The 12,004-nt window shown below is 50.7% G+C and overlaps 1 protein-coding gene across 2 annotated transcripts in view; it reads right to left on the bottom strand.

Moving 5' to 3' along the window:
* NPHP4 (nephrocystin 4) overlaps window positions 1-12,004 on the bottom strand; it is an 86,539-nt gene that overhangs the window by 41,971 nt on the left and 32,564 nt on the right. Inside the window, exon 10 of one of the 2 annotated variants that reach the window (XM_066270613.1) lies at window positions 3,525-3,707. In XM_066270613.1, the coding sequence (XP_066126710.1) occupies window positions 3,525-3,707 (183 nt within the window). The remainder of the gene's footprint in view (window positions 1-3,524; window positions 3,708-12,004) is intronic. The other variant, XM_066270614.1, reaches the window with a different exon arrangement.

The raw sequence follows: 12,004 nt of genomic DNA, 5'->3' as shown, positions 1-12,004 counted from the left end.
CTGAGAGTCTGAGAAGCCACGTGTGCTCTCTCAAACTAGAACCTAGTAATTCTCTGGGCAGGACAGCGTCGGCTGCAGCCGCAACACCCCAGGAGACCATGGCATCACAGAATCACACTCACGTGAGTAGAAATCACATTTCTCCAGGGTTGAACGTGCCTTTTAAATTACCTGTGCAAAACTGACCTTTTAAGTTTGGTGGATAATGCACCCGGTCCAAGCAGGGTACAGAACAGCTCCGTCACCAGAACTCATCATGCTGCCCCCTTGTGACAACATCCTACAACGGGACCCTAGGGTACCTAACGTTGAGACGGGCTTCCTTCACTCAACACACCCGGGTCTGAGGGTACCCCAACGGCTCCCAGTCCCCACTGCCAGCCGCATTCTACTGAACGGTGCACCAGTTTCTTCTCTATCCATCCACCCATTTAAGAACACCTGGGCTTTCCCCAGCTCCGGTGACAATAGAGAGAGCTGCTGTTCATGTTGGCGTGCGTAGTGCTGTGTAACCCTAGTGTTCACGTCCCCAAGTATATTTCTGTATAAGGCTGTTGAGTCCTGCCCTATGTGCACGTGTAGCCCTACAGGGCCGCCTGGTGGACTGGCTGCCCCACTCCGTCTGTCCCGTATGTCTACAAGCCAGTCCTCCGCCACCAGCACGCCACACTGCCGCCACCGCAGCTGGGCTGTAGCTTCCATAATTACGCAGCATGGGTCCTCCGACTGCATTGTTCTTTTCAAAACTGTTTTCACTCTCCTAATTCTTTCACCTTCCAGTAGGTGTTTTTAGAATCAGATTATCTATACCTACAAAAGACTCCTGCTGGGATTCTGATTGAAACTGCATTATCTACTGATCAATGCGCAGAGAGCTTTCTGTCTTTATTATGTTGGGCCTTCCAATCCCTGGCGACCTTCCCTCTCTCCGCTTAAGGGGAGGCCTTCTGCGACTTCACCGGAGATTAGCCACAACGACAACAATGCCACGCAGCGAAAGCCCCGTGCCACCGCAGTCAGGATGCGGATCCTATATGTAGTTTGTTAGACTTCACTGCGGGGAGGCCTTAGGAAACAACAGATTTTTAAATCTTGCTTCCCATCGATCATCACTGGATGTCGACAGTTAACGTCTGAAACTGTAAACTAAGAAACAGTGGAAGCATAAGGCTTTGAACGCAAAGCGTTGGGGTGGCGGACGTGGAGGCCGGCGTGGGGGCCAAATGGTGATGGACGGAGACCCGGCCCGGCAGGGGGGGGGGGCAGACACACAATGCAGTGCACAGGGATGTGTCGTAGAGTTGGGAAAATGAAACCTGTATAATTATGTTAACCAGTGTCACCCCAATAAATTCAACAACAAAAAAAGAAAACAAAGTAAAGACTAATTCACAGCTAAGAGCTGAAAATGGCTGCCTCTGACAATTATTATTTTTAGCCAGAGACAGACAGACAGACAGGGACAGACAAGCAGGAAGGGAGAGAGATGCATCTTAGTTGTTCACTGCTTTCTCATATGTGCCTTGACCGGGGGGCTACAGCAGAGCGAATGACCCGTTGCTCAAGCCACAGACCTTGGGCTCAAGCCAGTGACCATGGGGTCATGTCTATGATCCATGCTCAAGCTGGATGAGCCTGCACTCAAACCGGCGACCTCAGGGTTTTGAACCTGGGACCTCAGCATCCCAGGTAGACACTCTATCCCCTGTGCCACCACTGGTCAGGCTGAAACAATTATTTGCTGAAGGGAAAAACTACAGGAGTTATCTAGGAAAGAAAACATAATCCTAGGACACGACTTAACCTTCACAGTAAGTAACATTGAACCAATCACAACATCAACATAAACCCAAAAATTTACTCAGCCAAAAATGGTGTGTTTGTTTATATTTTCCTTTGATTCTTATCTGCCACTTCTACTGGACTGCAAGCCCCACAGGCTTGGGGACATTGTCCCTGGAGTGAATGTAAGTGAAGTGGTGGGGGCAGAGGACAGGCTCACCCCCCGAGGGCAGGTGCTAGTGGAAACGCAGGCAGCAGCAGGAGCCCTGCAGGGTGTCGGCGTGTGAGTCACTGTTAGGTCCTGGTCTTCGGTCTCTGTGTAGAGCAGTGACCCTCTGCTTGGGGCTGTCCTGCCCCTAGGAGATGTCTGGCCCCCCGAGGAGATATCTGTGGTATGCTGGGCTGCCACAGCAGGGGATGCTGCCCCGTCTGGAGGGGAAGGCCAGGGCTACCTCTGTCCTCCATGCTCAGGACACCTTTGCCCAAAATGGCAATCGTGCTGATGTAGAGAAACTCTAAGTGTATTCCTGGTCATAAATGGCAGCTTTTGATGCATCTGCATCCTTAAGATAGCCAAACATTCACAAAGTTACGTCCCAACAGAGTTTACAGACGTAAGAAGTGAAGGAAATGTAGTGGCATGAGAAGGCTAAAATTACACAAAATGAGTATGTATTTATGCACAGAGAGAAAAGACGGGAGGCTGGGCAGAGGCTGGCCGTGCGCAGGGCTCCCCGTATGGCAATGCTATAGCCAGGGCTCGGCTGGACTGGGCAGGGGCGCCGCAGAACGCGCTTCCATAATGAGCAACATTCCTCGCAGTATCAAAAGCTGCACAGTCAGCTGTCCCCTTGTGTTCAGGCCCCCAGAGCATTATCCAAATCATAAATAATAGCACCGAATAATGTTTGTCGCTAAGTCAGCACACAGGTGACGTCCTTAAATACCTAAGAAAAAAATGAGACAATGGAGTCCTGCTGAGACAGGCTGGGCATGTCTCAGGGATGGAAGCCAGAGAATCAGACAGCATGGAGCCCCAGGCAGACCTCTGCCCAACACATGAGGGCCAGGGCAGTGGTTTCACAGGGTGTCTGTGGCTCCCTGGGTCACTATGACCCATGGCCCATACTGCCAGGCCACCAACGGGCCAGGGGATGAGACCCCTCGCACACACATACTTCACCTGGCCATGCCCCACTTTTTGGTGCTTTCTCTACTGGGGTTCACAGGAAGCTTCATTTGAAAAATGGATATTGCAAAATCTTGCTATGGTCCCACCCCTCTGTACACAGCTGAAGGGATCCAGGGTCTAACAGGTGTGAGTGACAAGTCACAAAGACAAGCTGGCTGGATGCTGACCACCTGACTCCCTCCCAGCACTTGTGTGACATGAGGCCCATCCCCCGGGCACCGCACGTTTCAAAGTCCTTTTCTGAAAGACACACACAGCACAGACGTGGCTCTCGTTGCACAGTGAGTACAAATTAAGAGTCCCGGCCCTGCAGGTCACCCCGAGACAGACTGACCCGTGCACAGCGATGTGGGACCCAAGGCAGAGCTCCCCCTACAAGCTCGCCGCTGATTGTGGCTCAGCAATCACACATTTTTAAGGGCACACCTATGATACGAACAGATTCTGCCCGTGAAACATCAACAAATATATGCATCAAGTTCTGAAAACGTCTCAACTTGCTAGACGCTCAGGGTGAAAGAGTCACACTGGCGAAGTATTAACACTTTACCTCTTCAGAGCTCATGCTGGCTGGGGGCACCTTGTAGACCAGGCAGCGCAGGGGGTTGGGCTGCGTCCCGCCCTGCAGAGGCAGCGTCACGCTCCCGGAGTCGGCTTCCAGCAAGGGCTTCCAGATGGCCCAGCGCACCGTGCGCATGCACGTCAGGTTGGCCAGGGCGGTGGCGGACGCTGCCTGGCAGGGAAACAAAGCACATGGGCGTGAGTGAGCGCACGGCACACGTGGGTGGGACCAGGGTGCTTGAACCGCAAAGCTAACTAAAGAGCAGGGGCGAGGCCAGCGAGCATCACATACACTTTACAAGAGAAGGACCCGGCGGGCGCAGGGCACAGCATCCCAAGGGCAGCACAGAGTACAGGGTGGCCAGGCTCCCGTTTTGAGACACCCTTCCCCCCCACCTCACCAGGAACCCCCCTGTGGAGGATGCCGACCACGGGGGTGACGCAGGAGGAGAAACAGGGCCCACCGTCCGTCCCTCTGACCACTGGCCGAGTGTGCCCAGGCAGCCCCCCCAACTGCAGGCCATGGACACAGGGAGGGCAGACGGCCGTGGAGTGGCGTGGAGGACCGTGCTCTGCCCGGGAGAGTTAACAGCGCCTCCCCGAGGGCCGGGGCCGGGCTCCCGCTGCATCAGGAGCCACAGGAAGGCGAGGCCCCGGGGTGTGGCTGGCCCCGACGCACGCTGTTTATCTGGTCGGGACGTGGCCACGACCTGACTGCACTCGGGTCCAAGGCAGGCCACCACACACGCACGCAAAAGGCCTCTGCTGGGCACCGCTGGGGTCTGCAGCCGCGCACGTGCGCGAGCCGGTTCCAACACAGAAAGGGAACGCACGTGTTTCTTCTGGGTCGGTCTTCTCAGACTGCTCCTGGCGGGGTGACAGCCTGACAGCCCATCCCTGTTGCTTCCTTTCTACCTACGGGGGGCGGGGAGCACCTGAATCAGCACGTAGCTCTGAATTCACCTCTCTTCCCTGAGTGCCATCATAATCGGACCTCAAACCACCCGCAGGTCCTTTCCTGGAGCCAGGGTTCAGGTCACGGGTGGGCTACAGCCTCCCTCTGCCCGGGTCGCGGGGAGAGCAGGGAACGGGCCCCCATCAATTCAGTGAGAAAATGCCACGTCCGGGATGAACAAGCCAAGACTCAGCAACGTGAGACCCTCAGCATCTCAGCTCTTGGTGTCTGGCTCTGCGCCGCCCTGCAGAGGTCTGTCGTGGACAGAGACGGCGTAGTCAGCCCCACCAGAAGCAGACGACAGGAGAGGTGGTCCTGAGCAGCTGCCCTATGCCGGTGAAGAGTTGACCAAAATAAATCCACTGTTTTTTAAAAAATAAAAGGATTGCACATGCTACTCAGAAAACCGGCCACTAAATAACTGTAAGGATGCAGCAACATCTAGACCGGTGGTCTCGGTCCACCAGAAATTTCGTGCCAGTTTTATATTGTGTGAAGACTATAGACCAGCGGTTGGACAACACTGACTACTTTTGTAGAGTCACCTATAAAATCCAGTTTATTGTTACAGGATCAAAATAAAATGAAATCCAAGTTTCCATGCTATTTGTGTAACTCCTTCTGGTTTAATTTTTCAAATTAGGTGACTCTGATACCTAATTTTCCAATTTCACAGCTCCTGGCAGGTTTTTTTTAGTTCTCAATCAATACAGCTCTTTTCTGGGTGAAATATCTATCAGTTTCACATATATCCAATTTCTCTCCTTTTGTTTTTAACCTCTAACAAGAAGAGATGCTTAGCGAGTTATCGATCACGCCTTCACAAAGACTTTAGCGGGACAATTAGGGCCCCTGGCAATTCAATTGCCATTTATCTGCCTGCATTGTCTCCCCAGCAGGTTCGAGGTGACACCCACAGGCTGGACTCTCCAGAACCAGCCCCCGGCCCCTCAGCTCTGAGGAGGTGGGGTGCCCCGCAGCTGTTCGGGTGACAAAGCCCTTCCTATCAGTGATTCCAGTAGTTGAGATAAGATCTGTTACTTTATAACAGCTGATCCTGCCAAATTGGGTTTGATTTCAGGCAAACAAAAGAATTTTAAAAAGCTTATTGAATAGTTCCCATCTAGGCTTTAGCTTATAATAGCAAACAATATACAAAAAGGCCAAAGGCATCCTCCTGGTCTATGAGTCAGCTTGGTAGTGGGACGGAAGTGTCAGACTGACATTCACCAGGCAAGAACACAGATCCCTGGCCCCTGGGAATGCTACAATCCAGGTCCTTGTGGTGTGCTGAATGGTGGCCTCTAAAGACACATCCACAGCCTAGTCCCTGGACCCTGTGACCATGACCTTAGCTGGAAAAAGGACCAGGCAGATGAAATTGAACTGAGTACTGTGAGATGAGCAGAGCGAGATGACTCCTGGGCCTTACACCCGATGACAAGGGCACTTACAAGAGCAGGACAGAGAACAGAGGCTGAGACACATAGAGGGGAGGACACACGCACACAGGGGAGAGGCTGGAGCAACGTGGCCACAAGCCCTGGAATGCCAGCAGTCACGAAACCTGGAAGGGCCGGAAGGGCCCTCCCCAGAGCCTCTGGAGTAGCGGTTCTCAACCTGTGGGTCGTGACCCCAGCGGGGGTCGGAGGAACAAAACACAGGGGTCGCCTAAAGCCATCAGAAATACATATTTTATTTAAAAATGTATTGTATAATAAATATGTATTTTCCAATGGCTTTAGGCGACCCCTGTGTTTTGGTCGTTCGACCCCCGCCGGGGTCGCGACCCACAGGTTGAGAACCGCTGCTCTGGAGGGACTACGGCCCTGCCGACAGCTCGCGTGGGCCCACCTACTCTCACTTCAGGGCTGTGGCCTCCGAACCGTGAAAGAATAAAGGTCTGTGGTTTTAGGCCACAGAGTTCACAGCGATTTGTTCGTGGCCTCAGGAAGCCGACAGAGTCCCCGTGGCTTCTGTCCTCAGAACAACACGAACTCACTTGGCAGCAGGTTAAATGCCACGTTATTTCATGAGGTTGATTAGCTTCAGATTTGCTGTGGGAACTTCCCCTTGCCCAGGGCCCCACACTGGCCACCAGAGCCCCTCCGCAATGACTCCGGGCACCGCAGCCCAGGGTCCCATGCTGACCACTGCAGCCCAGGGCCCCACGCTGACCAATACAGCCTCTCCACACCACAGACTGAGAACCTGACCCCCGAGGGGCTGCAACTGCACAACCCAGATGGCACATACCAAAGGACATGCTCTGCAGGGGCAGGCGTCCACCACTGGCATGCCAGACTGACACACGCACATCAGCTCTGGGGACTCAGAGCTGGACACTGAACAAGGTACAGGTTCTCTTCAGAACACTTGTTTCTGAGCATTCTCCTTAAAACACACTGCGTTCTTGGCCACCAAAGTGAGCTTGGCAAGCCTGGGGGCCTGAAACCCAAGAGGAAGAGTTCAGAGAGAAAGAGGGGCTCCAGGCCGAGTCTGAGCACCTCCTCAGGAGCAGGATGCACCCAGGGCCTGGGTGACGCCATTGGGCAAAGCAAAGACTCAGGAACCAGAGACCATCAGCCCAACGTCATTCTTCCCAGAAGTGGGTCAAACATCTGCCAAAAAACCCCAAATTAAACACAGCACACTTGGGTACTGCTGCAGGCAGACTTCCTTCATGCCCGTTCATGGTGACAAGGAAGTTTAATGGCATGTCACTGATGTCATGTCACAGCCCCATAGACGGCACAGGGTGGGCAGCGCCGTTCACGGCCCAGCAGTCCTCTGACGGACAATGTTTTTATTTTACTCCACAGGATAATTATTTTTCAACATATATGTGAGCAATTAGAAACAATGTGGGTACAGTTTTAAGAAAGTCCTGTAACCCAGTATGATTCTTCATACCACATATATAAAGGGTTCGTAACGCTTTGTCTCTCTTTGCAAAAAAATAACTTATCCTGACCATGAAAGGAGATGGGTGGAGTCATCATGGGTTTGGAGCTGTGACGAGTGAGGAGGCCGCGTGACCCTTGCCCTCTGGAGACTGAGTCTGCAGCCTAGCGGCCTGTGCCTGGATGCCCCAGGACCTTTGCATCTGCTTCCTCTGGAGATCCTCCCCCTGCCTGGTTCTGCCTCCCTCCATCCCTGAGTCCTACAGAGCCTCTGCCCGTGGGGCTCAGGGTTGGGGGCCTGGCACCCCTTCCTCAGGCACTGCTCCTCCACTCCATAGGATCAGCCCCCCCAGGTCAACAGTGGAGTCTGTGCCCCGGGGAAGCCACAAGCCCAGGACTGGGTGCACGAGAGGGCTGGCCTCATCTTCCCAAAGCAGCATCCCCGGGGCCCTGGGCGAAGACGGCCCCCTGCTTGGAGTCACCACCGAGGATGCAGTGAAGCTGAGGCCCTCCAAAGCCCCAGCCCACCCCAACCTCCATAAGCACTGGGAAGCCCTGGCCACAGCAGGAGAGCAGAGAGCGACCCACAGGTACGCAAAGCGAGGACAGGGACCAGGCAGAAGGACAGGCAGAGGCCATGACAGCACATGAATGCACCAGCGTGGAAGAAAGCTGGACTTAAACCCGGACCTCTGCTCATCAGGGGACTGTACCACCACTGGGGACAATCAGCAGAGGGGATATGGGACCTCTGCTCATTTCCGACAATGGCACAGGCGTCTGTAGTTACCTCAAAATAAAGCTTAATTTTAAAAACCGTGTATGGCACGTGAGAAGAGCTATATAAAGTGCTGGTGATTCTTTCTAATAACTAACTACACACACACACACATGCCAAAAATAAAAACCTCTACCGTGTTAAGTTAGAAGATATCACAGAGAGGAAAATCTCATATACAACAGCAACACAAAAATTACACATCTATGAATCAATGGAATGAAGTGGGAAACCACACAATCTTTTCTCTTGACAGAGAAAAGCCTTTGACAAAATTCAACACCCTTTCATGATCAAAAAAAAAGAAGAAGCTAGGACCAGCAGGAAACGACCTGTACATAATAAAAGCCACATACCAGAAGCCCACAACAAACATCATGTCCAGGGAAAGACCAAGAGCTTGTCCTCCCAGGGAAGTGAGAAGGACACTTTCGCCGGTTCTACTCATCATGGTGCTGGAAGAATGAGCCCAGCCAAGGAGGAAAAAGACCTCCACGGTGACCAGAATAGATAGTGCTTGAAGAAATTAAGGGAGATACAAAAAAACGGAAATGCATCCCATGTTCATGGATTAGAAGACTGAATACAGTTTTTAAAAATGTCAGTATTACCCAAAGCGATCTATAGATTGAATGCAATCCCTATCAAAATTCCAGTCTTTTTGCAGAAATAGAAAAATCCATCTTAAAACTCAAATGAAATCTCAAGGGTCACACTAATAGTCAAATAATCTTGAAAATGAAGAAAACTGAAGGACTCATCACACTCTTTGATTTCAAAACTTACTACAAGGCAACAGTTATCAAAAAAAAGGTGGTTCTGGCATAAAGACTGACATACAGACTACGGGAATAGAATAGAGAGCCCTTAAATGATTTTTTTAAAATATATTTTTATTTATTGACTTCAATGAGAGAGGAAGAGAGAGACAGACAGGAATATCGAGCTGTTCCTGTATGTGCCCTGACTAAGGAATCGAACTGGCCACCTCTGCACTTGGGGACAATGCTCCAACCAACCGAGCTATCTGGCTAGGGCCCCTTAAGTGATTTTTTGACAAGAGCCCCATGACCACCAATGGGGAAATGACAGTCTTTTCAACAAATGGTGCTGGGAAAACTGGATGTCTACATGCAAAAAAGTGAAATTGGACCCTGACCTATCGCCATACACAAAAAATAACTCAAAATGGACCAAAAATCTAAATGTAAGGCATAAAACTATTACAGAAAACATGGAATGAAAGCTTCAGGACACTGGATTTGGCAATAAGTTCTTGGCTATGACCCAAAGGCACACGGGACAAAAGGAAAAGCTGGACTTCATGAAAACAGTAAACATCTATGCGTCAAAAGAGGCTACCAACAGAGTTTTAAAAAAAGCAACAAAATGGGGGGGAAATAGTTGCAAATCATATAGCTGATAAAGGACTAATATCCAGACTGTATAGAGAACTCCTAAACTCAACAACAAAAAGAAACCAACAACCCAATTTAAAAAAAAGGGCAAAGAACTGAAACAGACATTTCTCTAAAGAAGATATAGGAATGGTCAACAAACACATGAGAATACTCAACATCACTAATCATAGTCATCAAAACTACAAAGAGAAACCACTTCTCACCCATTAGGATGACTAAACATACAAACGAACAAAAACTACCAAAATACAAATGACAAGTGTTGGCAAGAATGTGAAAAAATTAGAACCCTACTGCACCGTTAGTGGGAACATAAAATGGTACAGCCACTGTGGAAAACAGTACGGTGTTTCCTTTAAGAATTAAAACTAGAATTACCACGTGACCCAGAAATTCCACTCCTGGGTATAACCAAAAGAATTCAAAGCAGGGTCTCAAAGAGATACCTGCACACGCATGTCCATACCAGTGTTATCCACAAGGGCTAAAATGGGGAAGTCACACAAGCCCATCGACGGGTGGGTAGGCAAGTGAAACATGGCGGACCCGAACAGTGGAACATTGCTCTGTGGAGTGTGAACCAGCATTAAACAGGGAGGGAACTCTCCAAAACGCTACAACAGGGAGGACCCTTGAGGACATTATGCTGCGTGAAAAAAGACAGATACAAAAGGAAAAATACCACATGATTCCACAGACAGACAGAAAGTCCCTGGCGGTGCACGGGCTGGCCGAGGGGACACGGGGGTGAGTGTTTAATGGGGACAGAGCTTCGAATGTGCAAGATGAGGAGGGAGGGGTGTCGGGGTAGATTGGTGGTGACGGTTGTACAACACTGAGAATGTACATATTTAAGACACTGAACAGCATACTTGGAAAAATGTATACTTAAAGTAGTAAATTTTGTTCCGTGTATTTTACCGCAAGAAAAATAAAAGACATTAAAAAGAGTAAGTCAGAATGACACTTTAAAATCATTTTAGCTTATGTAAATTTCTCCTCCATAAAAAAAAATAAATTTTTTAAAAGATAAACCAAACAATCTTTTTTACAGTGAGTGAGTCAATATCTTGCTTAAAACCGTAACAAAACAGAAGATTCAGCACCAGGTGCTGTCCCCTCTAGCAACCGAGAGCATGCAGTGCGCACCTCCACCTGTGAAGAGAGCCCAACGCGGCAGCCTGCCGGCCGTGGGGAGCCCGGATGGCACAGCCCCGAGCCCCAGCAGATGGAGACGGGGCTGCACGTGGTGACTCGACTGGGACACGCGCCTCGCTCCAGGGGAAGAGTCAGGTTTCTTTTAAAAGATCTCCCAAAAACCCTCAAGACGTCTATATATATTCCAGCAAGTTTAAATTTACATAATTTTCAGAATAAATCAAGGCATGACACTTTTGTTCCAAAGACAGCATATTAAAATTATGCGGCACCAACGTATCCCGGGCACCTCGCCAGTGTTTGCACATGGTAAAGCATGCAGGTCTTTGTTATACGAACTTGTCTGGTTCAAAGGATACTAGCAAAGACATACGTCATAGAGCTGCACCTCCTAGAGATTTGGGAGAGGGCTATTTCGCTACGTGACTCCCCAAGAAAGGACTGTGTTAACCACCGGCAGCCCCGACGGGATCTGCACCTGCTCTGACGACAGTGCAGGGCCAGGCCCGGATCTGGTCCCGCCGCAGGCGCCCTCACAACACATCGCTCTCTTGGGTTCTAGGGCGGTTCTGCTTTACCAACGTCATTCCGCCCGCAAACGTCTGCGGAGCCCACGCTGGCACAGCGTGCAGCGTCTGCAAAGGGGCCATCTCCTGTGGCTGCACTGTCCCCGCAACTCACGTTTCTGGAAAGGAAGTTGTGTGGACGGGAAGAACGGCCCAAAGACAGGCTGCAAAGGCAGATGGGTCGCTCTGGCTGACTGACATGCAAGCATCTCACAACAGATTAAAAACAAGGCGTGTGTCTTCTCAAAACGTTTTTTTCCAGTTTGTTTCTAATGACTACCAAAATCTCAGGACCAAGAAAACACTCTCAGACGGAGGAGCCTGGGTACACACCGGACGCACCAGCAGCCGTCGGTCTCCTGAGATCCAGAAAGACCACTGACAGAGGAAAATTCTGCACAGCCAGTGCCCAGGAGATGGAGTTAGCTCCTGGCCATTCCGTTCCTCAGCCTGAGCAACACAGTGAGGCCAGCTCATGAACAGGTCAGAGCGCAGAGCCTGCTGCCCCAGCTCACGAGGAACACTGCGTCCAGCAATCAGTTTCCAAAGAAAAATTGTTTGTTTTTTTGGCTTGTCTATTTCTAACAAAGAAAAATACTCTGGGTGCTAGCCAGTTGGCTCAGTCAGTGGTAGAGCATCAGCCCAGCGTGTGGAAGTCCTGGGTTCAGTCCCCAGTCAGGGCACACAG

This window comes from Saccopteryx bilineata, chromosome 3 (assembly GCF_036850765.1).
Source record: "Saccopteryx bilineata isolate mSacBil1 chromosome 3, mSacBil1_pri_phased_curated, whole genome shotgun sequence".
Taxonomy (NCBI): domain Eukaryota; kingdom Metazoa; phylum Chordata; class Mammalia; order Chiroptera; family Emballonuridae; genus Saccopteryx; species Saccopteryx bilineata.
This window is presented reverse-complemented; position numbering and strand designations above follow the sequence as displayed.